Source organism: Pongo abelii, chromosome 12 (genome assembly GCF_028885655.2).
Source record: "Pongo abelii isolate AG06213 chromosome 12, NHGRI_mPonAbe1-v2.0_pri, whole genome shotgun sequence".
Taxonomy (NCBI): domain Eukaryota; kingdom Metazoa; phylum Chordata; class Mammalia; order Primates; family Hominidae; genus Pongo; species Pongo abelii.
The window spans coordinates 46,716,658-46,742,552 of record NC_071997.2 but is presented as its reverse complement, the minus strand read 5'-3'; the positions used below and the strand labels follow the sequence as shown (position 1 = coordinate 46,742,552).

The window sequence follows — 25,895 nt, the reverse complement described above, 5'->3', positions numbered from 1 at the left end:
TTATCAAAAGAAAAAAAAATACAAAATGGTGACAAGGACGAGAAGAAAAGGGAATGCTAATATCCTGTTGGTGGGAGTATAGATTAGTACAGCCATTATGGAAAACAGTATTGGCAGGGCATGGAGGCCCACACCTGTAGTCCCAGCACCTTGGGAGGCTGAGGCAGGCAGATGGCTTGAGCCCAGGAGTTCGAGATCAGCCTGGGCAACGTAGCAAGACTCTTGTCTCTATAAAAAAATAAAGGAAAACAGCACAGAGTTTCTCAAAAACTAAAAATAGAACTGCCATATGATCCAGTATTCCCACTGCTGGGTATGTACAAAAGAAAGGAAATAAGTATATCTAAGAGATATCTACTCCTGTAATCCCAGCACTCTGGGAGGCTGAGGCAGGGGGATCACATGATTCCAGAAGTTCCAGACCAGACTGGGCAACATGGCAAGATCCCATCTCTCTTTTTTGTTTTTTGTTTTTGTTTTTTTTTTTGAGACAGGGTCTTACTCTGTCACCCAGGCTTGAGTGCAGTGGCACGATCTCAGCTCACTGCAATCTCCATCTCCTGGGCTCTAGTGATCCCCCACCTCAGCCTTCCAAGTAGCTGAGACTAGTAGATCTCGTGGAAGTAGAGGTGGTTACCAGAGGCTGGGAAGGGAAGAGGGGAGGGAAGACGAAGAGAAGTTGGTTAATGGGTACAAAAATACAGATACATAAAAAGAGTAAGTTCTGTAGTCAATAATACGGTACGAAAATATAGTTAACAATAACATTGTATATTTTAAAAGAAAAGAATTGTAATGTTCCCAATACAAAGAATAGATAAATATTTGAGTTGATGGATATCCCACTTACCCTGATTTGGTCATTACATATTGTATACCTGTATAAAAATACCACATGTACCCCATAAATATGTACAACTATATAAAAAAAAATTTTTTTGGATGGAGTGCAATGGTGCATTCTCGGCTCAGTGCAACCTCTGCCTCCCAGGTTCAAGCGATTCTCCTGCCTCAGCCTCCCAAGTAGCTGGGACTACAGGCATGCCACCATACCCAGCTAATTTTGTATTTTTAGTAGAGATGGGGTTTCTCCATGTTAGTCAGGCTGGTCTTGAACTCCTGACCTCAGGGGATCCACCCTCCTCGGCCTCCCAAAGTGCTGGGATTACAGGCGTGAGCCACTGCACCCGGCCCTATATCAAATTTTTAAGGTAGGTAATTAACTTCATGGAGCATGCAATTTGGGGTACCTAAATATTAAATATCTACACAAATGTGTGTGTGTGCATGCACATTCCAAGAACTGCCAGAAAGAAAATTACAGAAACTATGAGATCATTTGAGGAAGGGACCTTTAAGTGGAGGACCAAAGGATGTAGCTATGCCCCAGGTGACGATGAAGGGAAGAGGAGGATGAGTTTCCTGGCTGAGTGTACAGCATGTAGTAGGTTGGTGCAAAAGCAATTGCGTTTTTGCCGTTTGACAAAAACAGCAATTACTTTTGCGCCAACCTAATACAATGGCCTGCAGACAGGTGGGGACCTGGTATTTTGTGTAAGTCTAAAGACTATGATTGTCAGGTAATAGAGAACAAGGAGAAAGGCAGGAAAGAGGCTGGAGCAGAGCCAGGTTAAAGAACAAATGACCTGAGAATTGTCTAGAACATGAATCTACTAAGCACAAAAAGTACAACAGAAAATAAGGCAGTTAATTTTGTGGGTTTGGTTTTGTTTTGTTTTGAGATGGAGTCTCCCTCTGTCGCCCATGCTGGAGTGCGTGATCTCAGCTTACTGCAGCCTCCGCCTCCCGGGTTCAGATGATTCTCCTGCCTCAGACTACTGCATAACTGAGATTACAGGCACCCACCACCACGCCAGGCTAATTTTTGTATTTTTAGTAGAGGCGGGGTTTTACCATGTTGACCAGGCTGGTCTCAAACTCCTGACCTCAAGTGATCAACCCACCTCAGCCTCTGAAAGTGCTGAGATTACAGGCATGACCCACTGCGCCCTGCCATATGCCAGTTAACTTTGATTGAAATGTAAACTAGTCCCACTCCTGCCAGAAAGAACTATAGCTGCCAGGGGAAATAACTCCTCTGGAGTCTACTGAGTGCAATATTTGGCTTACATGATATGCAGTTCTAGTCAATTAGAGTTCTTCAAAATTTCGAAGAATAGTGCATATAGTGGCATATAATTTTCAGGAACAAGTGCTTTATTTTTATTTATTTTTATTTATTTATTTGAGACAGGGTCTCACTCTATCGCCTAGACCGGATATTTTTTAATTTAAAAAACAATTATGTTCTCAATATGTTTCTCTGTCGTAAGAAAATGTCTCTCACACATACACTCATTACCGAAGAGAAAATAAGAATCACAGGAAGTGAGAAATCTTTTGCCAAACTATTTAGAACCTTGATTCCACTTAGGCTAAAAGAAATAAATTGGTAAATTGATTTGTTTCTAAAAGAAAACTCTGGCCAGGTGCAGTGGCTCGCGCCTGTAATCCCAGCACTTTGGTTGGGAGGCCGAGGCTGGCTGATTGTTTCAGCCCAGGAGTTCAAGACCACCCTGGGCAACACGGCGAAACCCCGTCTCTACAAATAATTTTAAAAATGAGCTGGGCGTGGTGTGCACCTACAGTCCCAGGAACACTGAGATGGGAGAATTGCTTGAGCATCATAGGTGGAGGCTGCAGTGAGCTGTGATCAGGTTACTGCACTCTAGCCTTGGCAACAAAGTGAGACTCTGTCCCAAAAAATGAAAAAAAAGAAAAAAAGAGAGAACACAAGAGAAAAAAAAAAATTCTGGCTGGGTGCGGTGGCTCAAGCCTGTAATTCCAGCACTTTGGGAAGCCGAGGCAGGCGGATCATTTGAGGTCAGGAGTTCCAGACCGGCATGACCTACATGGTGAAACCCTGTCTCTACTAAAAATACAAAAAAAAATTTAGCTGGGCATGGTGGTGCATGCCTGTAACCTCAGCCACTCGGGAGGCTGAGGCAGAAGAATCACTTGAACTTGGGAGGCAGAGGTTGCAGTGAGCTGAGACTGCACCACTGCACTCCAGCTTAGGCAACAGAGCAAGACTCTCTCAAAAAAAAAAAGGAAAAGAAAATTATTTCCACCCCCCTAAATAAGTGTTTGACTAACATTTAAAGATATTGGCTTATCAAGGGTATGTGTGTCTGGTGAGGGAACAGTAAATTATTAAGGCTGACCTGGTGTCCAAATTACTAGACAATAGAGGAAAGGAGTCCAAATCATGTACAACTCATGGGACATGTCCAGGGTTTTATATTTTATCTTAACAATAATGATATTGCTAGAGTTTTAAGTAGGGGAAAGATAGAATCAGAATTGGGATTTTTTAAAGACAGTCAAATTTAGCAATGGGGTGTTATATATTAATACAAAGTGTAGTGATACTAATGTTAATAAGTTCTGATAACCCAATACCATCAGACCAGCTAAGGGTTGGGAATTTTTATTGTTTTATTTTTTATTTTATTTTTGTTTTTGAGACGGAGTCTCACTCTGTCACCCAGGCGGGAGTGCAGTGGCACAATTTCGGCTCACTGCAACTTCTGCCTCCCGGGTTCAAGCAGTTCTCCTGTTTCAGCCTCCCGAAGAGCTGGGATTACAGGTGCCCACCACCATGCCCAGCTAATTTTTTTATTTTAGTAGAGGCAGAGTTTCACCATGTTGGCCAGGCTGGTCTCAAAATCCTAACCTCAAGTGATCCACCCACCTTGGCCTCCCAAAGTGTTGGGATTATAGGCGTGAGCCACCCGGCTTAGCCAAATTTTTAAATATTACTCTGGTTGTAGCATGAAGAACCTCAGTGGGGAGGTATGTCCGGAATTGGTGGACTCTTGGTCTCACTGACTTCAAGAATGGAGCCGCGGACCCTCGCGGTGAGTGTTACAGTTCTTAAAGGCGTGTCCGGAGTTTGTTTCTTCTGATGTTCGGATGTGTTTGGAGTTTCTTCCTTCTGGTGCGTTCATGGTCTCGCTGGCTCAGGACTGAAGCTGCGGACTTTTGCGGCGAGTGTTACAGCTAGCTCTTAAGGCAGCGCATCTGTAGTTGTTCGTTCCTCCCGGTGGGTTCGTGTTCTCGCTGGCTTCAGGAGTGAAACTGCAGACCTTCCCAGTAAGTGTTACAGCTCATAAAGGCAGTGTGGACACAAAGAGTGAGCAGCAGCAAGATTTATTGCAAAAAGCGAAAGAACAAAGCTTCCACAGCCTTGAAGGGGACCTGAGCGGGTTGCCACTGCTGGCTCGAGCAGCCTGCTTTTATTTTCTTATCTGGCCCCACCCACATCCTGCTGATTGATCCATTTTACAGAGAGCTGAGGGGGTCTGTTTTGACAGGGTGCTGATTGGTGCGCTTACAATCCCTGAGCTAGACACAAAGGTTCTCCACCTCCCCACTAGACTAGCTTGATACAGAGTGTGGACACAAAGGTTCTGCAAGTCCCCACCAGAGTAGCTAGATACAGAGTGTCAATTGGTGCATTCACAAACCTTGAGCTAGACACAGAGTGCTGATTGGTGTGTTTACAAACCTTGAGCTAGATACAGAGTGCCGATTGGTGCATTTACAATCCCTTAGCTAGACATAAAGGTTCTCCAAGTCCCCACCAGAGTAGCTAGATACAGAGTGTCCATTGGTGCATTCACAAACCCTGAGCTAGACACAGGGTGCTGATTGGTGTGTTTACAAACCTTGAGCTAGATAGAGAGTGCCGACTGGTGTATTTATAATCCCTTAGCTAGACATAAAGGTTCTTCAAGTCCCCACCAGACTCAGGAGCCCAGCTGGCTTCACCCAGTGGATCCCGCACCAGGGCCGCAGGTGGAGCTGCCTGCCAGTCCCGCACCACGCGCCCGCACTCCTCAGCCCTTGGGTGGTCGTCGGGACTGGGCGCAGTGGAGCAGGGGGCGGCGCTCGTCGCGGAGGCTGGGGCCGCACAGGAGCCCACGGAGGTGGGGGAGGCTCCGGCATGGCGGGCTGCAGGTCCCCAGCCCTGCCCCGCGGGAAGGCAGCTAAGGCCCGGCGGGAAACTGAGCACAGCAGCTGCTGGCGCGGGTGCTAAGCCCCTCACTGCCCCCACCCGGCCGCTCCGAGTGCGGGGCCCGCCGAGCCCACGCCCACCCGGAACTCGCGCTGGCCAGCAAGCACCGCGCGCAGTCCCGGTTCCCGCCCGCGCCTCTCCCTCCACACCTCCCCGCAAGCTGAGGGAGCCGACTCTGGCCTTGGCCAGCCCAGAAAGGGGCTCCCATAGTGCAGCGGCGGGCTGAAGGGCTCCTCAAGTGCCGCCAAAGTGGGAGCCCAGGCAGAGGAGGCGCTGAGAGCGAGCGAGGGCTGTGAGGACTGCCAGCACGCTGTCACCTCTCAGAGGGAGGAGTGAATTTAAGAGTTAAGAGACTTATGCAATAGTCCAAGTAGGACTAGTATAGGGACAGTGAGAATGGAGGGAAGTAATTGGACTCAAGATAAATCTGAAGGTAATACTAAGAGGCCTTGAAGATGGACAGGGTGTGGGGGAAAGGAGTGATGGTGAAGAAGGCGTGGCCGTGTCCTTTCCCCGAGGGAAGGAACACTAATGGAGAAGCAAGTCTGATGGAGGTGGGGCATAGAAAATGAATTTGCTTATGGTTAATTGCTTCTGTGTACTGTGGACCATGAGACAGCCAGGTGAAAATAATCTAGTTGGAAATGTAATCATGGAGTTCAAAGGTAAGTATAGGAACAATTTTTCTAACTAAATATTGTTCAAAACAGGATTGTTAATGGTTTCATAAAAAGTAATCTATTAGTTGATCATAATTGTGACAGTTCTCTTACTGTTGGACATCCGTATTATTTTTAGTTTTCTATTGTTAGTAACTATTGTTAAGTGCTGATTAGGTGCCTTTTAAGATAAGACAAATGCTTAGAAAGATTAAGTAGCCCTGGTAGAGTAGTTCATGCCTGTAATCCCAGCACTTTGGCAGGCCAAGACGAGAGGATCCCTTGAAGCCAGGAGTTTGAGACCAGCCTGGTCAACAAATTGAGACCCTGTCTCAATTTAAAAAATTTAAAAATTAGTCTGGCTTGAGACCAGGAGTTGGAGATTACAGTGAGCTGTGATCTCTGCATTCCAGCCTGGGTGACTGAGTGAGAACCAATCTCTAAAGAAAAGAAAGAAAAAGATTAAGCAATTCTATTATTTTGCCAAAGCTTTGATAGCAGTGAGTATTATTAATCTGCGAAACAGATAGGAGAAATATAGTCCTTAAGTGTTATTCTTGAACACTTATTGCACAAGTAATTCACATGACTGGACGATTTACTTACTTTAAATATTTGTTTCTTTATTATTATTATTATTATGTTGAGACAGGTTCTCACTCTGACACCCAGGCTGGAGTGCAGTGGTGCGATCTTGGCACACTGCGACTTCTACGTCCTGGATTTGAGCAATTCTCGTGCCTCAGCCTCCCGAGTAGCTGGGACTACAGGTGTGTGCCACCACACCCAGCTAATTTTTGTATTTTTAATAGAGACAGGGTTTCACCATGTTGGCCAGGCTGGTCTCAAACTCCTGACCTCAAGTGATCCACCCACTTTGGCCTCCCAAAGTGCTGAGATTACAGGTGTATGCCACCACGCCCGGCCTGTTTCTTCACTATGAAATGGAAATTAAAATGTTAAGAATTAGACTATTCATGTAAAATATAGTGTTTAACACTATATGTAGCATATAATGCTCTAAAATTATTACTGTAATATGTTCATTATAGAAAAATTATAAAACAAAGATAAACCAAAGTAAGAAAGATATTTCTTTTTTTATTTTTATTTTTTGAGACCGACCATAGCTCACTGCAGCCTTGACCCACAGGCTCAAGTAATCCTCCCACCTCAGCCTCCCAAGTAGCTGGGACTACGGGTGCATGCCACCACACCTAGCTAATTTTTAAACTTTTTGTAGAGACAGGCTATTGCCCAGGCTGGTCTTGAACTATGTTGCCCAGGCTGGTCTTGAACTCCTGGGCTCAAGCAATCCTCCCACCTCAGCCTCCCAAAGTGCTGCAATTACACATATGAGCCACCACACCTGGCCAGAAAAATATTCTTAATCCAGAGCTATTATCATGAATATTTTGTTGGTCCTCCTTTCCTATAGTAATATGTGCATATGATTGTTAACCAAAAATAAAGCAAGTTATAAGCCCATATGTTGGCCGGGCACAGTGGCTCACACCTGTAATCCCAGCACTTTGGGAGGCCAAGGCAGTGGATCACTTGAGGTCAGGAGTTCGAGACCAGCCTGGCCAACACGGTGAAACCCCATCTCTGCTAAAAATAAAAAAATTAGCCGGGCATGGTGACAGGTACCTGTAATCCCAGCTGCTCGGGAGGCTGAGACACAAGAATCGCTTGAACCCAGGACGCAGAGGCTGCAGTGAGCTGAGATCCTGCCACTGCCCTCCAGCCTGGGCAACAGAGCGAGATTCTGTCTAAAAAAAAACAAAACAGGCCGGGCACGGTGGCTCACACCTGTAATCCCAGCACTTTGGGAGGCCAAGGCGGGAGGATCACAAGGTCAGGAGTTCAAGACCAGCCTGGCCAAAATAGTGAAACCCCGTCTCTACTAAAAATACAGAAATTAGCCGGGCATGGTGGCGCGTGCCTGTAGTCCCAGCTACTTGGGAGGCTGAGGCAGGAGAATCACTTGAACCCAGGAGGTGGAGGTTGCAGTGAGCCGTGATCTCGCCACTGCCCTTCAGCTTAGGCAACAGAGTGAGACTTGGTCTCAAAAAAAAAAAACCAAAAGAAAACCTTATGTAAAATGTTTGCCTTGCAGGCCTCTTTGTGGCCTTTAGTGCTATACCTAGTCAGGTCACTTATCTTCTGGGACACTATCTCCTTGTTTTCTATTGTTTATTTTCTCCACATCCTTTGAGATCAACATACAGAAATCAACTATATTTCTATACCTTTGCAATGGAAAATCTGAAAATAAATAAGAAATAATTGCATTTAGGAATAGTATAAAAAATCCATAGAAATAAATTTAACCAAAGAATTGCAAAATTTGTGTTGTGAAAACTACAAAATATTGAAAGAAATTAAAGAAGACCTAAAGAAATGGAAAGATAGCCTATATTCATGGATTGGAAGACAGAATTTTGTTAACATGGCTATGCTCCCCAAATTGGTCTACACCCAGTCTGTATTAAACACAGTCTCTATTAAGATTCCAGCTGGCTTGGTGCAGAATCGACAAGCAGATTCCACAATACATATGGAAATGCAAGAGGCATAGAAAGGCAAAAACAGACTTGGAAAAGAACAAAGCTGAAGAATTCACACTTCCCAGTTTCAAAACTCACCAAAAAGCTGGAGTAATTAGGGCAGTGTGCTACTTGCAAAAAGACATAAAGAGAAACATCTTTGTTAACTACCTCAAGAGGTCAGCTTCACAATTTAGCGCTGGACTGCTAGCTTCTCAGATAATCGGCCTTAAGGAGTTTCCCCTCTTCATTATAACTTTTCTTTCAATTTGAGGGAAAAAAAAAACTACATGTAAATAATGCAAAATAATACAGAACAGTGTGAAGCAGAGTCAGGATTCCCATCTCTCCATCAAGTGTATTTCTTTCTAGTGTATGTTTGATTTCTAACTGACTTTAAAAATCATTTTGTGGGGCCAGGCATGATGGCTCATACTTGTAATCCCAGCATTTAGGGAGGTCCGCAGACAGGAGGATTGCTTGAGCCCAGGAGTTTGAGATCAGCCTGGGAAACACAGCAAGACCCCATCTCTAAACACACACACACACACACACACACAAACACAGCAAGACCCCATCTCTAAACACACACACACACACACACACACACACACAAAATGGGAAACACAGCAAGACCCCATCTCTACACACACACACGCACGCACGCACGCGCGCACACACACACACACACACGGAATGTGCCTCTTGCCTGCTGTCCCAGGTATTTGGGAGGCTGAGGTGGGAGGATTGTTTGAACCCAGGAGGTCAAGGCTGCAGTGACCTATGATCACACCACTGCACTCCAGCCTGAGAGAAGAGCAAGACCTTATCTCAAAATAATAAATTATTATTATTATTTTGTGTGATTTTAATTAATTGCTGTTTCTGTGGTGGTGGATAAGTATTTTTTTTTTTTTTTTTTTTGAGACAGAATTTCACTCCGTCGCCCAGGCTGGAATGCAACAGTGGGATCTTGGCTCACTGCAGCCTCCACCCCCTGGGTTTAAGCGATTCTCCTGCCTCAGCGTCTCGTGTAGCTGTGATTACAGGCGCTTGCCACCACACTTAGCTACGTTTTATATTTTTAGTAGAGACGAGGTTTTGCCATGTTGGCCAGGCTGGCCTCGAACTCCTGACCTCAGATGATTGGCCTCCTTGGCCTCCCAAAATGCTGAGATTACAGGCATGAGCCACCACTCCTGCTTCACAAACTCCATTTTGCCTTTGGCAGAGGACATGTTTTCTTTCTTCATGCCCTCTGGATATGCTAGAGGTCCCCAAGCTTTTCCTGGCTACCACTTGCTCTGACCTTATACATGTTGGGTTTTGCTCTTAAAGAGGACAGCAGGAAGCAAGGTTGGTTTCAGAAACCAAGGGGTTGGCAGTGGATGTGTAGATTTCGTCACGGAGTCCACAGAGCTCAGCTTTTGAACCTCTGAGAAGTTTCATTTCTTGTGCAGAAAGAGTACAGTTGAATTCAAGTTTGCCTTTAGAATTGCACTGAATAAAATACTGCACACTAAAGGAAAGCTTATTTTCTGCGTGGTTGTATTTTCAAAGACAATATTCAAAGCATGTTTTCTAGAGATTGTGTGGATGAGGGTGAGCCGGCTGAGGCATCACTCAAGCTAGGGGTGGTGTGTAAGAAGCACGTGGAGCCACAAGAGGCACCTCCTATAGTCAGCTAAGGGCTTCCCTTTCTGCACCCAGCTTTTGGTTGAAGGGTGATTTTTTTTTTTTTTTGAGACGGAGTTTCGCTCTTGCCCAGGCTGGAGGACAACGGCACGATCTCAGCTCACCACAACCTCCCTGGTTCAAGCGATTCTCCAGCCTCAGCCTCCCGAGTAGCTGGGACTACAGGCACGTACCACCGCGCCTGGCTAATTTTGCCTTTTTAGTAGAGACGAGGTTTCTCCACGTTGGTCAGGCTGGTCTTGAACTCCCAACTTCAGGTGATCCGCCTGCCTTGGCTCCCAAAGTGCTGGGATTACAGGCGTGAGCCACCGCGCCCGGTGAAGGGTGATTTCTATTAGACGAATCTGTGCTTCAGTCATGGATGTTAATAGAGGAACCTGTTTTCCTGCTACAGATTCCTGAGTAGAATTGCTATAAGAGTCCACTTCTGGACTCAGGGCAAGTCGAAGACCAGTCTGTGTGGAAAGGCTGAGGCAACTGGGAAAGATCTGACAGCTATTTACATATATTCTGACATAGTCCCCCCATAATGGCTTTTAGTGACACATGTGCTGATAGAATTCTAAACCTGTAGAATTCTCCTGCTGGTGATGCTGGTGTCTTCTCTTGTGCTTGACTGTACAGGGTAACCTGATGCAGAATGCTGCAAGTGTGATGAGAGCTAGAACGCTGTGAAAACTCTTGCTAGGAAGGTTGGGCTCGGCGTGACTTGCTCCAGTAGGAATCCTGGGTAGAGATTTTTAGCTGTAATTAAACGGTACATCCAGAGCCAAGGGTGACTCTCAACTCAGGTAGTTCTACAGGTCAGACGTGAATTTACCAAATCTCCCAATTTGTTTATTTGTTTTGTTTTGTTTTTTTTAGAGAGAGGGTCTCGCTCTGTCACTCTGGCTGGAGTGCAGTGGTGTGATCACAGCTCACTGCAGCCTCAAACTCCTGGGTTCAAACAATCCTTCCACCTCAGCCTCCCAAAATACTGGGATTACAGACATGAGCCATTGTATTTAGCCAAATCTCCCAATTTAGAAACTCCTCTGTAAAGGGTTTGGGTCTGAGCTATATGTTTGGTTTTTTTGTTTGTTTTGTTTTGAGACGGGGTCCCACTCTCTTGCTCAGGCTGGAGTGCAGTGTCACAATCTTGGCTCACTGCAACCTCCACCTCCCGGGCTCAAGTGATCCTCCCACCTCAGCCTCCTGAATAGCTGGGACTACAGGGGCACACCACCATGCCCAGCTAATTTTTCTGGGGGGGTGGGGTGGGGACTTTCTATAGAGACAGGGTCTTGCCATGTTGCTCAGACTGGTCTTGAACTCCTGAGCTCAAGCAATCTACCTGCCTTGGCCTCCCAGAATGCTGGGATTAAAGGCGTGAGCCAAAGCACCCAGCCCTGAGCTGTATGGTACTTCAAACTGCCAACACGCCAGCCCCCGACACTCTGATTGGTATTCCTTTAATTCATCAGACTCCATGTGCAATAAATGACTAAGTGTTGAAACTGTTCTTTTTTGTTTGCCCAATCGGTAGATGGCCACTTTTTGTAACTTTTCTTTTTCATTCAGGTTTCTGTTTTTATTCAAGTATAAGCAAACAGCACAATTAACACAATGTTCAGCAACTCCAGACCAGCTTTTCTTACCCCCATGAAGAATGATCAGTTTAACAAACACCGATCTAAGGTTTCCTCCCAAGCTGTCAGCGAGCGCTGCTGCCGGTCTAGATGGCCATGTCCCAACAACAGCAATGCCACTCTCCCTCCTGCTTCTTCCAGGATTGCTCTTTAAAGGGACCAGAGCGACATACTGATGCCTATTGAGGCATCTGAGATGCACTGTGTTGGGGGTTAGCCTCAATGCCAGCCTCTGGTTGTCTAGGTGAGTGACATCACCATAAAAACACATTGTGTACCATTCTGGACTCAGGATCACAAAGGCAGAGGCAACCAATCTTTTTTTTTAAAACCTTCCTTAAAGATTCTTTGATGCTTTGCTCTATCACTGTAGACCTGGTTTTTTTCCCCCCTAAGTTTTTTCTTTTTTACATTCTGGGTTGCTATTTTCAGATTAACAATTTGATGACCCCATCACAGTACCAAAATATCCCCCAAAATGAAGTTCAAATTTGATCAAAACATAAATCAGAGTGAGTGAGTAAAATTATAAAGGCCAGGCAGCAGGAAAAGTCACCCTCAACCACCATCTGACTGGTCAGGTCTCGCCTGTGCCAAGGGGGGCAGGAAGAGGAGAAATCTATTATACATGCAACACTGAACTGGGGAATGTGGCTTGGGGCCTCCAGGACAGTTCAGGTCCCCAAGCTAACCCCCTACTTCCCAGACAGCTGCTCGTACAGTTTGGGCACATAGTCGTCCCACTCAGCCTGGTAACACGTGCCGGCCATTGGGGCCCCAAGCTTGTACTTTTTACGGAAGGACGCCACCTCGAATTTGCCATGGTGGTCTCCAGATCGGTTGCTGAGGATGGGCTCGTCACACTTTAGTGGCCTGTCCTGCTCATAAACCAGCCAGACATAGCGGTGGAGACCTGTGCCCTTGAGAGGCCCTGAGCCCACATAATCGGAGAGCACTATGTCACTGCTGATGTCATTGCCCTTCATGTTGACCACCAGGAAATGATGCCATTCTCTGTATTTGGGATCCTTCCTGCTGGGAGCATCCGGGTCTGTCAGGACCAAGGTGTAGAGCTTCCCTGAATCAAGACCATCCCACGAAATGCTGGTGGGTCTATTCTTAACCTGGGTGGGCGTCAGCACTTTGCCCAGCTCATCCACTGCCGCCTGAGCGTAGGTGACATGCAGCAGGTGCTGTGACCGCTCGTCCATTTCTCATAGGCTCAGGGGCCCAGACCACTTGCTGAGGTCCACCGGCATGGCGAGGCCAAGCAGAGCGTACAGCCGGGAGTGCAGGAGTAGGCCAGGTGCAGGCGGCAACAGCGACACGGAGAGCTCAGCACACTGGCTCGGGAAGGCGCAGACCCCACTTTTTGTAACTTTATAATTCCTTAATTTTATTTTTTAAAGCTTATTTTGGTGTTATTCAGTATGTAGTGTTTTACTGAGCTTCTGCAAATGCCATCGTAATAATAGTTTTGTTTTCTTGAACAAAAAACCAAAATAAATTTCAAATGTTAAAGCAATGGAATCAATAAATTTATTAATGTTACATTAACATGAACTACAAAGAGACCTTTCGTATGTCTGATACCAAAGACATAACTGAAAAGTCATTTTTCCAAACCTTGCGCTTGCATTCACCTACCTGTCTAACCCTCACAGGTGCTAATTAACTGCAAATGCCATTTCTGGGCTTCACACACATTCTGTAACTTTCCCTTTTCTGATGTGACTTCCCTCCCTTACCCCATACCTCCCTGCGCTGTCCCCTGCTGTGCCCTTGCCTGGAATGCCCTGCAGCCTGCTTCAGCCCAGCAAAATATTCATCTTACCAGTCCATGCCCTGACTCCTGATGTCACCCTTCCCTGCATCACCCTTCCCTGTGTATTTGGTGGATAAGGCTTGATTGAGGCTCAGGTACTGAGTCCTTGCTGGCACACTGAGAACCAGATGCCACCCCGATGATAAGGAAGACAGACCCGGGACTTCCATATGAATTGGATATAATCATCTGACATGCACCCTACTAACTGATGGATCCTGCTGTTACCCCAAAGCTCCAGAACAACACTGCGCCAGACACAGGCATTTCCTGTCCCCTGAAGAGCCACTGAACCCAGCAAAAAAGAGATCTAGAGCTCTCCAAACCTATGGAATGGCAACCAAAACCATGCCCAGGTTTTGAGTTAAGCCTCATTAGTCTCCCTTTTCCCTTGACAGAGTAGAGCTGTGCAGCGCAGCACTAAGTGAATGAGAGCAGGAGCCTCAGGACAGAACTGAACCCACCAGCTTGAGCTGACAACACTGCCAGGGGTTCTATCCACAGATGGAATATTCGCTTTGATCACTGAGTTAGGAGGCATGGGTGAGGGATGCAGAGTGCCGCTCGTCATGAGACATCAAGCTATCCAAGTCAATATCCTATTAGTAGGGATGGCATGTTATAAAAGGCGTAAAGATCTCACCTGCCCCGGCTGGAAGCAGTGATTCCATTGCCCCAGATTCAGAATTGTGATTTAAACTAGGCCTCTCTTCAGGCATCAGAACCAAATTAGAGTGCTTTATATGTGCAAGGAACTAATGCAGAAAGACATTATGGGTAAGTCAAGGGAGATGCCCCAGCCATTGGGCAAATTCCTCTGACTCCTCCGAGATGGAACTAATTCTTTTTCTTCTGTGCCCGGATCCTAGAATCAAGATCCTTAAGGTCTGAGTACAAGTTCCGCTTCAGGATGGCGCTGCTGCACAGCAGGGCACCTTGCAGGGCCCCGAGCAGCCCACAGGTGAAGATATCCTGGCCTAGGAGGCAAGAGCAGAGGCCCCTGAGCGTGCACCCAGGCAGGCCCAGGGGAGGGTGGGGCCCTGGTGCTCTTCCCTCCACGTGAGGGCCACCCAGAGCTGGCTCCAATCAGACCGGGGCCACAGCCTGCTCAGGCAGGCCTGCTCAGGGGATGGGAGGCTGCAGGGGACAGCAGGGCCTGAGGGCAGGAACAGAGGACGTTGGGCGACAGGGGCTCAGGGTCTCAGGTCCTGACAACATGGGGCAGTGAGTATACCTGTCAGATAGAGGTTGGGGATGGGGCTCTGGGCCCTCAAGGAGGCCATCACACGAGGGTGCAGGCGGCCCAGGTCATGGTCAGCCCCGTAGCAGGCACCTCGGGGAGCAGCCAGATAGAACTGGTTGGTGAGTGGGGATCCTGCAGTCACACTCTCCACCTGAGGGCACAAAGGGTGGGGCAGGCATGTGAGATCCTGGCTCCCCTCCCTCTTCCGCTCTTTCCCATTCGCTGACTCCAGGGATGGGTGCCCTGTCCTTCCCTGGGGCTCGTGTCTTGGGGCCCAATTCCCCTGTCTCAAGGAAAGGGCAGAAACCGCACCGTGAGGTCCGTCACCACCCCAAAGACTTTACCCCCTACCTTCCCCTCCAGCTGTGGGAACAGTTTCAGGACCACTGACATAGAGGCTTCCACAAAGGAGTTTTTGAAGGTCTCATAGTCACTGCCCCGCTTTCCCTTCAGCTCTGCCTGCCACTCCTCAAACCACTCGTAGGCGGTGGGTATGAGAATGATCATGGTGGACCGGCCTGGGGATCAGAGCTGATGTTACTACTGCCCAGCCGCTCCCTCCACCCCCTCACCCGGGACCTGCAGCCCCACCTGGGAATCGGTCCTCCCAGGTCGGATCTTTGGCTGATGGGAAAGCGATGAAGAGAAGAGGGATGTGTTCCGCAGCCTCTTCCCTGGGCATGGAGACGTAGCGCTCCATCCTGCGTGTGACAAGAGTGTGGTGCTATCTCCAGGCTTTTGTCCTCAAAACCCCAGAACCACTGCAAGGACTGCTCATCCCTAGGGACTTCCCACAGGGGTGAGGCTGAGCCACAGCCTTGGCGTGACAAACTTCCAGGAGCAAATGAGAAATTGCCCACTTCCTCCCATTCCATAACCTCTGCTCATTCTCTGAGTCAAGCAGGGAGGCACGGGCCACACACACACACACACGCACGCGCGCGCGCCTTACGCCTGGTCCATGTCCGTGTCATAGTAAACATAGTAGTTGGTGGACGGCAGATGCAGGTCTTCCTTGGTGCCTTGCAGGCCGATGAAAACAGACGTCATGCCTAAGCCGGGCTGCACCGTCCCCAGTTGCTGCTTCACACCTGCCAAGGGGAGTGCTTGGTGCCTGTGCAGACCATGGCCGGAGACGGCCACTCCTTGCTGCCAGGAGAGCCTTGGGGTGCCAGCTCTGGCACCTGCCTGAGGCATGCTGGGCCCCTGGCCACTCTGCTTCCTTCATTTAACTAAATATTTTTGAGGCCTTCAGATCGTGTTCAGGAGGAAAATTCATAGACAAGGGAAAATCGTAACCAGACAGTGAGAGGGGGGCAGAAGGGACAGGTGACTCTAGCAGGGCTGCCTGGCCAGGACAGTGTCAGTTCCCAGAGGTCCTGGGACAGGGGAGAAGGGAGGTCAGGGTCAGAGAGAGAAAGGTAGGAAGTAGCAAAGGCAGAGTCTGCCTGTGCACCATGCCCGACCTCCCTGCGCACCATGCCCGACCTCCCTGCTCTGCCCCTGGGCCGTCTCTGCCTCACCCCTTCAGCTCCTGAGAGTCTGAGAGAGGGGAGGCCAAGCAGGCTGCAGGCTCAGCCACGCAGGGCAAAGGAAGGAGAGGCTGGCGCTGGTGAAACCACCCTATGCCCTGGAGACAATCACAACTCCCTTACCACCCGGTACCCACGAGGAAAGCCAGGACCTCGCTTTGCCCCCCAGCCCCTCTGCTTTCCCCTTCCTCAGCTCCTCAGGGAGCAGCTCCCGGGCCCACCCTCTGGGGTCAGGGCTCCTTCCCCTGCTCTCTAGCTCCTGTACCAGTCAACGTTTCCACCACACCACATCCGGAGCTGCTCCGTGCTCTCCAGTTCCCGCCCCATCCTGAGTCCTTCATCTGGGCCCCTCTCTCTCACCCCTGCTGGGTTACTGGTCCCCTCTTCCCAGCGGCCACCTTCCTCAGATCCAGTTACATAAAGGTGGCAGGACCTCTTAGCTGCGTTGGCTCGGCGGCTCTGCTCCCTGTAGGCTGCCTGCTCTCCTGCTTCTCTTCCTGAGGCCTCTTCTCTGGAAGCCCCCTCAGCCCAGAAGGGTGGGAGGAGCAGAGCTTTCAAATCAGACCAGCTACTCTGCTCAGCCCTGCCCCTTTCAGCTGACTGGCCTCAGGACTGTAATTAATCTGTATGGGCCTCAGTTTCCCCAAATTAAATGCTAGGGTTAGGATGATGTTAGAGGCAGCGTTCTCACCTTGTTGCTTAAAGACAATCAGAGGGCTGGCCAAGAAGAGGAGAAGCATGACCCAGACGGAGCAAGTTGGCTCCAGAAGGGGACACATTGGGGAACCTGCAAGAGGGGCAGTGCAGACCCGCCTTTTACCTGGCAGGCAGCGGGCATTCCCCGGCAGTAGGTGTTCATAGGTGTTGAACAGTCCTGCGTTGGAGACCACGATGGGGCAATAGATGTTCACCAGCTCATGCCCCTTCTTCACACTGACACCTGCAGGCACAAGAGCTTGGTTGAGGGTCTGTGAGCTCCGGGATGAAGAGGAAGGCCCACGGCCCCCATGGATCTCTCTCTGCCTGTGCCCATTTCTCAGACCTTCGAGTCCAGCTACCTAGACTCAGGCAGGGCAGGCCCCTGGGAAAATGCACAGTGAGTGAATATCTTCAGGTGCTTTCACACTATCCTACAACTGCTTGGGCTTACTTTCCCTAGCTCTGTACCTACCTGTGTGTGTGTATGTTTCCCCTGGGAAAATGCACAGTGAGTGAATATCTTCAGGTGCTTTCACACTATCCTACAACTGCTTGGGCTTACTTTCCCTAGCTCTGTACCTACCTGTGTGTGTGTATGTTTGTGTGTACTCTGTGTTTGAGCCAAATCCCAGACAAAGCTCAAAGGCTAAAGACCTTCCACTGGAAATCCAGGCCCTTTTCTCTGCTGCCACAGTTGTTTCCAAATACTCTTTAATACCCTCCAATCGGGGCTGGGCACAGTGGCTCATGCCTGTACTCCCAGCGCTTTGGGAGTCTGAGGTAAGAGGACTGATTGCTTGTGTACAGGAGCTCAAGACCAGCCTGGGCAACATAGTGAGACCCTGTTTCTACAGAAAAAAAGAAAAAAATTAAATTAAGCTGTATGGAGTTGTGCACACCTGTAGTCCTATCTCGTCAGCCAGAGGAATGGGTTCAGCCCAGGAGTTAAACGCTACAGTGAGCTATGGTGACACTACTGCACTCTAGCCTGGGCAATAGAGTGAGACTGTGTATCTAAAAAAATGAATGAATGAATGAATGAATAAAATAAAAATAAAACCCTGCAATGATGCCTCATCCTGGATAAGAGAACCTCCAAAATCTTACAGCAGCCTGTGCAATGTGGTCCCCTCTGTGTGTCCAGCTCCATCCATCTCTGGTCACTCTCACTAAACCCCCACTAAACTATTAGGCAGAACCAATATCAAACAGCTGAGAGTCAACCATTTCTTACCTACAAAAATGGCAGTTTCTTGTTGTTCAACCTAATACTTTTGGATGCCTGAAAACACTCAGCTCTTTCATATCTCCACGCCTTTGCACATGCTGCTTCCCCTTCCTGGAATATTCTCCAGCCTCATCTGCTTGCTAGCTTCATCTCACCCTTTATTACTCAGCTCCAACACCTGTGCCTCTAGGAGGTTTCCCCTGTTTCACCATGCTGTCTGTTACCCCCATCCTTAGCACACGCCTCCAGATGGCACGTAAATGAATGCTTTTTCCTTTGTAAGATGAAGCCTCGCTCCATTGCCCAGGCTGGAGTGCAGTGGTGCAATCTCAGCTCACTGCAACATCCGCCTCCCAGGTTCAAGCGATTCTCCTGTCCTGGTCTCCAAGTAGCTAGGATTACAGGCTCTCAGCACTGTGCCTGGCTAATTTTGGTATTTTTAGTAAATACAGGGTTTCACCATATTGGCCAGGCTGGTCTCGAACTCCTGACCTTGTGATCCACCCACCTCAGCCTCCCAAAGTGCTGGGATTACAGGCGTGAGCCACCGTGCCTGGCCCTGGCTAATTGTTGTATTTTTAGTAAAGACAGGGTTTCACCATGTTGGCCAGGCTGGTCTCGAACTCCCAACCTCAGGTGATCTGCCTGCCTTGGCCACCCAAAGTGCTGGGATTACAGGCATGAGCCACTGCACCCGGCCTCTTTTATCTCTATCTTTTATTACCTAGCACTTGAAAAACAAACAAATATATCTGGATTGTATTTAACTCAACTGATAAACCTACCTTGCTTCCTGGACCCCTTTCAGCTGAAAGGAGAACTTGTTCATGGACATCAGAGAAAACCTTGCCCAACCGACAGCCACCTCTCTCTTACCACCCATTAACTTATCAGTCTCTTCTACTAATGGATTCTCTCAGATCACTGATGGCCTTTTCTCCCTGATTTTTCATTTTGCACTGGGCCCCCCACTTATCACCTCCTTGAAAGGTTCCTCTGATAAATGCATGTCTACATCAGCCCAGTTTTTCCCAGGCCTCTTTTTACCTGCTTCCCTGGCTTCTTTAAGCACCCATTAGTCATAGATGGCCTATTCTGTTTAACAGAGTCCTTCTTGCACAGACCCTCTATTCCAAGAGTTCATTTATATTGGGATTCTGGGTCCCTATGCGGGTTACAGCATCAACCTGAGCCAGGGTAATAAGGTTCCGGGCCCCACTTTACAGATAGAGGCAGGGAACCTTGCTGGCCTCCATACTACCCTGTGGAATCCAAGGTTACTCATTCATTCTATCGGCCACTCAACAGCATTTATTGAGCCTCTAATATGTGCTAAGATTTATAGATACAAAGATAAAAGACAGTCTCTACACTCAAGAAAACAGTTGGCTGGTCTCCGTGGCTCATGCCTGTAATCCCAGCACTTTGGGAGGCCAAGGTGGGCAGATCACAAGATCAGGAGATCGAGACCATCCTGGCTAACACATGGTGAAACCCCATCTCTACTAAAAATACAAAAAATTAGCTGGGCGTGGTGGCGGGCACCTGCAGTCTCAGCTACTTGGGAGGCTGAGGCGGGAGAATGGCGTGAACCCAGGAGGCGGAGCTTGCAGTGAGCCGAGATCGCACCACTGCACTCCAGCCTGGGCAACAGAGCGAGACTCCATCTCAAAAAAAAAAAAAAAAAAGTCATAGATTACTGGGTAAATAATTTTATCTATTAAATAAATAAATAAATACTGTTGTTTGGGGACCATGCAATCCTTTATTTTTCTTTTCTTTTTTCTTTTTTTTTTTTTTTTTTTGAGATGGCGTCTCGCTCTGTCGCCCAGGCTGGAGTGTGGTGGCACGATCTCAGCTCACTGCAGCCTCTACCTCCTGGGTTCAAGCAGTTCTTCCGCCTCTGCCTCCCAAGTAGCTGGGACCATAGGCGCGTGCCACCATGCCCAGCTAATTTTTGTATTTTTAGTAGAGACGGGGTTTCACCATATTGGCCAGGCTGGTCTTGAACTCCTGACCTTGTGAGCCGCCTGCCTCGGCCTCCCAAAGTGCTGGGATTACAAGCGTGAGCCACCATGCCCGGCCATATTTTTCTGTTTTTTTTGTTTTGTTTTTTTTTTTAAAGAGACAGGGTTTAACCATGTTGCCCAGGCTGATCTCAAATTCCTGAGCTCAAGTGATCCTCCCATCTCAGCCTCCCAAAGTGCTGGGGTTACAGGCGTGGACCACTATGCCCCGCCAATCCTTTATCTTTCCTGCTTCCTTTTTATTTCTGGACTAATCACTATCCCTGGACCCTGCTCTAGGGCAGATTCTCACCTTAAGCTTCCATAAGGAGGTCAGTTCTACTCCTTCCGGTCTCAGGGAGACCCCAGGTCTCGCCCACACCAACCCAGGGACCCAGAAGGGCAGGGTGGGACAGGGCTCTCACCACAGGCTTTCCCAGCTGAGTCCAGCAACACACTCTGCACAGTGGCCTTTGTAAGGACAGCGCCCCCAGCCCGCTGAATCACAGGGATGGTGTGGAAGGCAATTTCACTGGAACCCCCTCGGGGATAAAAGCCTCCTTCCATGTAGTGGTTAACCAGCAGGGCGTGCATGGAAAAGGCACTGTGACTGGGGGTGACACCTGCAGAAGGATGGAAGGGTGGTGAGCAGGCAAGAGCAGGCACCAGCACCATTCAGAAAGGAACGTGGAATTCTGCGAGATAACACACAGCCCAGTCTATCCGAGGAACCACATGTTCCTCAGGGTCCAAGGCAGCCAGAGGAGCCTTTCCATCCAGACATGGGGTACCTTAGAGATCTTGGCGCCACTAGGAATACCCTCCATGCAAACTGCCATGCTGCCAAGACCAAGGAGGACAGTGTTGGTTGAACTGAAAAATCATCCAAGGCACGGATGAAGAGAATTTTGACCAAGGAGTCCAGCAGGTGGCCAGACTTCTCATCCACAAGCTCCAGAGGGCGTGGGGTTTACACTGCTCCATATCAGTCAGCCAGGCAGGGTCGAGAAGAAAGATTGAGAGATGAGAGGGAAGCCCTTCCTCCTCCAGAAGCTGCCCAGAGCCCAGGGCCAGTACCCACCGTAAGTGGGGAAGATGTAGCTGAGCACTGCCTGGAGCTCAGAGGAGGCCCCCAGCTGCTGCAGGACCTCAGCCAGGCTCTGGGTGGATGCTTGAAGGAATGGAGAGAAACGAGTCAGCAGCCCACACCTGTTGAGGAGCTGAACCACAGGCAATGGGAGGAACTTCAACAGGATGGCATGAGGGGCTCCACTGGATACCACCTGGGGGAGTGAATGAGGACAGCAGGCCTCACCTCTAGAACCGCTGTGACAGGACTGCTATCCCCATAGCCTGGACCAGCCCGAGAATCCAGCAACACTTACCCCTGGCTGAACTTTGCTGAATTTGAATATTTTTTAAAAATCTATACTCTGTGACTTTTTCCCATCCTACACTCGGATGAGTCCTTTTTTTGCTTTTTATTTTCCTGCTCAAATTCCTTTTCAAAAATCCCAATCTGGTCTCGGATGCAGTAAGAAGGAGTAGTGATCTGATGTCATGGAAGCCAGCCTAGTCAGGGAGGAGAGCAGGGCATCCCCAGATGCCAGGGTGACAGCAGCAGCCGTGGAGCCAAGGCTCCAGAGAGAGAGAGACGGAGAACTGGATGGACTTGGGTGGAGGCTGAGCTAAGAACAGATATGACTCTTCCTCCCTTCCTGCCTCCCCCACTGCACTCTCCACCCCCAGTGCCTCCACTAATAATAAAGAAAGCCAGCCTGATCGGGAACAAACTCTAGGTCCTCAGCATGTCCATGTTACCTTAACCAGCTTTATATACTTGTCAATGATAGCTTCCTCCTGTGGAAACTTCTCCTTGAGGCCCTGAATGTAGGCTTTCTCTCCACTGTACATGGGGTACTCCTTTCGGCCACTGGGCCCTTCTAGTACCATGATGTCAAAAGGAGAGGACAGGGGAGCCCAGTCCAGCTGCCCTTCAGTGATCTGGTCCAAGATAAAACGGCCAGTGCTGCCCTCTTCCATACGCCCAATGTAATGGATTCCTGTTGGGAGATGGAAAAACAAGGTAGTAAAGGGATATGGGGATTGAGCCCTGGAAAGGTGGCTGAGGAAGTGAGGTGGAAGAGGTTCTCTGGCCTGACCAAGTTCACGCCTAGAGTGAGCTGCTCACCCTGACTGCAGGGAGGTGTCACAGCAGAAACCACCAGATCCCTGCCCGGTTCAACTCCCAGTAGCTATGCTGTCACATAAGAAAAGTGCCCAGAGGCTGGGCACGGTGGCTCACACCTGTAATCCCAACACTTTGGGAGGCAGAGGGAGGTGGGTCACTTGAGGTCAGGAGCTCGAGACCAGCCTGGCCAACATGGAGAAATCCCATCTCTACTAAAATACAAAAAAATTAGCAGGGTATGGTGGCCCACTTGGTGGGATTACTGAGTGTAATCCCAGCCACTCGGGAGACTGAGGCATGAGAATCACTTGAACTCAGGAGGTAGAGGTTACAGTAAGCTGGGATCACACTACTGCGCTCCAGCCTGGGTGACGAAGTGAGACTCTGTCTGAAACAAACAAAGAAAAAAAGTGCCCAGAGAGAAGATGGCACTTCCAAAACAACAGAAATGCTCAGTATCACCCCACAAGGGCTGCTCCAAGCCTCTTCAATATATAGCCATGCTCCCAACCCTTTTCCACACAAGCCTTACCTGTGTCAAATTCAAGGCCATTCTTTCCAAAGGTATGACAGCAGCCCCCTGCCTTGGTATGTTGTTCCAGCACCAGGACTCGCTTGCCAGCTTTAGCTAGAATTGCAGCTGCAGCCAGGCCCCCAAAGCCACTGCCAATTACCACCACATCCAGCTTCTCCGGCACTCGGTTGGCTGAAAAAGCTACAGCGGAAGGGCCAAAGGGTGGGTTTCTCAGGCAGGGGCAGGGAAATAGCAAAGATAGGGAAACCAAAGAAGACTTCTCTAGCTTGTACAGTGCAAGAAACCTCTAGAGCAGTTTGGCACAGAACTCTTGACTAACATGTTTCAAACATTTTACCTGGGAATACTCAGAATCAGCCAGGCAGATTTGGGGTTTTGGTTTTTTGTTGAGACAAGGTCTCACTCTGGCCCAGGATGAAGTGCAGTGATGTGATCACAGCTCACTGCAGCCTTGAACTCCTGGCCTCAAGCAATCCTCCTGCTTCTGGTTCCCGAGTAGCTGGGACTACAGGTGCATGCCACCGTGCCTGGCTAATTTATTTTTATTTTTATTTATTTATTTTTTAAGATGGAGTCTCGCTCTGTCACCCAGGCTGGAGTGCAGTGGTGCAATCTCCGCTTACTGCAAGCTCCGCCTCCCGGGTTCACATCACTCTCCTGCCTCAGCCTCCCGAGTAGCTGAGACTACAGGTGCCCACCACCATGCCCGGCTAATTTTTTTTTTTAATATTTTTTAGTAAAGATGGGGTTTCACCATGTTAGCCAGGATGGTCTTGATCTCCTGACCTCGTGATCCGCCTGCCTCGGCCTCCCAAAGTGCTGGGATTACAGGCGTGAGCCACCGCGCCCCGCCTATTTTATGGTTTATAGAGCCAAAGTCTTGCTATGTTGCCCAGGCTGATCTTGAACTCCTGGCCTCAAGTGATCCGCCCACCTCAGCCTCCCAAAGTGCTGGGATTACAGGCATGAGCCAACACACCAGCCCACAAGCCGGGTTTCTTTGGAAGATGCAGGGTCTGCAAGCAATAGTGGAATAGCTGGATCTTATGGTGGTTCTTCCAGGTGGTGATGGAAAGGCTTGGGCAGGACAGAACTGCTCAGAGGCTGCAGCTCTGAGAAATCACAGCACCAGCCCCTCCCATAGGGAAGGTCTGGGGGCAGTGCTGAGGGAGGCAGCACCTTCTCAGAAGACAAAACTGGATAGCAAGTGGTGCTATATGGGTACTTCCGACACAAGATCTGTTCTTTAACAATCACTGGCAAAAAACTGAGATCTGGGATGTTTCAAGATACAAGAGAACTTGGCAAACTGCTTATTTTTTGAATGTTTTTAGAGAGACCAATAGTAAAAAAAAATTTCACATGTAAGTATATAAGATAAATATATGAAACAAGTATCACAATGCAATACTTAGTGGAACTATGTATAATGCACTCTGATATTTTCTATTCTACTGCATTCTAAAATACTAGTTGTGGCCGGGCGCGATGGCTCACGCCTGTAATCCCAACACTTTGGGAGGCCAAGGTGGGTGGATCACTTGAGGCCAGGAGTTCGATATCCTAGACAACATGGTGAAACCCTGTCTCTACTAAAAATACAAAAATTAGCTGGGCGTGCACACTACTCGGGAGGCCGAGGCACGATAATCACTTGAACCCAGGAGGCGGAAGTTGCGGTGAGCGGAGATCGCGCCACTGCACTCTAGCATGGGCAATAGAGCGAGACTCTGTTTCAATAAATAAATAAATAATGCCAGTTGCAACTCACTAAATTGATTTCATAGCCCACTAATAGATCACAACTCGGTTTGAAAAGCAGTTAAGCTAGTCCACCCATTTTTAGACCAGCCCAGGTAGGTGCTAATGGTTATGCAGCAAATTAGTGACAGAGTCCAAGCTAAAACTCAGTTCTCAGAAGTCCAGATGATTAGTCCTTCCACTTAGAACAGTACTGTCTCCGATTGTGTAGCAAGATATGACACGGAGAATTCTAAAATTTACAAGTGAGAGGGACTCTGTAGATCAAACAGGTGATCCATTATTTTTTAAAGCAGCAGAACTCTTTAAACCCTAGAAGCAACCACAAAATACGTTTAAAGATGAGAGTGGAGAGCAGGCTCTGAGCCTGAGGCGCCTTGTTGAACCTCTGCCAAAGTTTCAGAACTAGGGTTCAAGCCTTACGAGTTGGGACCATGCAAAGCCTGTTCAATCACCGGACGGGCAAAATGCGATTTCCTACGCATTTCTGTGCTGCTCCCCCACACCCCTGAGCTCGCATGGGAGGGTAGGTGAAAAAGTTAAGGTCCTGGAACCAAGTGGAGGAATGAGCCACGGGGATTATCAGTTCCATGAGCCACGGGGATTACAAGTGGCAGGGCGGGTGCCAAGACCTTGCAAACCAAGGACAATGACCGCACCCTTGGGACTACTATTCCCGGGGCCTACTAGGGCAAAGACTATCGACAGTGTCGCACACTAAAGAGGGGCTCCTCCACGTGCAAGGAAGCCCTTCCAGTACTTTACATATGGGGAAACTAAGGCCCAGGTCTGGTAGCTGCTGCCTTGGCAAAATGAGAACCCAAATCTGTGAGAATGCCTCGAGTGCAGCCCCGGACCCCAGGGTCCCTCCTGCTACCTTGTTTGAGAACCTTCTTCCTGGCCTCCTTGTCAGTTACCAGGGGCGCGGGTGGCCGTTTGACATCTTCGGAGAAAGGATTCGGGGAGCTGCCAGAGAATAGTCCCAAGTAAACTTTGCAGAGGACGGCCAGCAGCAGCACGGCCAGAAGCAGCACCAGCGGAAGCCACATCACGCCGGCGTCGGGTCGGGTAAATGGAAAAGCTCCGACTGCGCTCAGCCTCTAGGACTGTGGCTCCGCCCGGGCTAGTTCGCTCTCCAGTAAGAAGGCGGAGGCAGCTTTGAGCACTGATTAACCAGCCAGCCGGCGAAGAGCCAACTCTCCGGTCATGATTGACCCTCCCGCCTCTCCGTACTTCTTTTGGGGTTCCATTGCCTACTGGGAAA

At 48.9% G+C, this 25,895-nt stretch overlaps 1 protein-coding gene and 1 pseudogene across 1 annotated transcript; both read right to left on the bottom strand.

Annotated features, from left to right (window-relative positions):
- Positions 1-11,526: 11,526 nt before the first annotated feature.
- Positions 11,527-13,004, bottom strand: LOC100435084 (phosphatidylethanolamine-binding protein 1-like; annotated as a pseudogene).
- A 123-nt stretch (positions 13,005-13,127) lies between these two features.
- On the bottom strand, positions 13,128-25,859 carry RETSAT (retinol saturase). The gene is made up of 11 exons (XM_009237133.4): positions 25,509-25,859; positions 22,868-23,050; positions 21,966-22,207; positions 21,226-21,427; positions 20,570-20,767; positions 17,032-17,151; positions 15,632-15,770; positions 15,271-15,380; positions 15,031-15,197; positions 14,671-14,830; positions 13,128-14,413 (listed from the first exon to the last, which is right to left on the bottom strand). The coding sequence occupies exons 1-11, from the start codon at positions 25,678-25,680 to the stop codon at positions 14,274-14,276; spliced, it is 1,833 nt and encodes a 610-aa protein (XP_009235408.3). The 5' UTR covers positions 25,681-25,859; the 3' UTR covers positions 13,128-14,273.
- Positions 25,860-25,895: the final 36 nt, after the last annotated feature.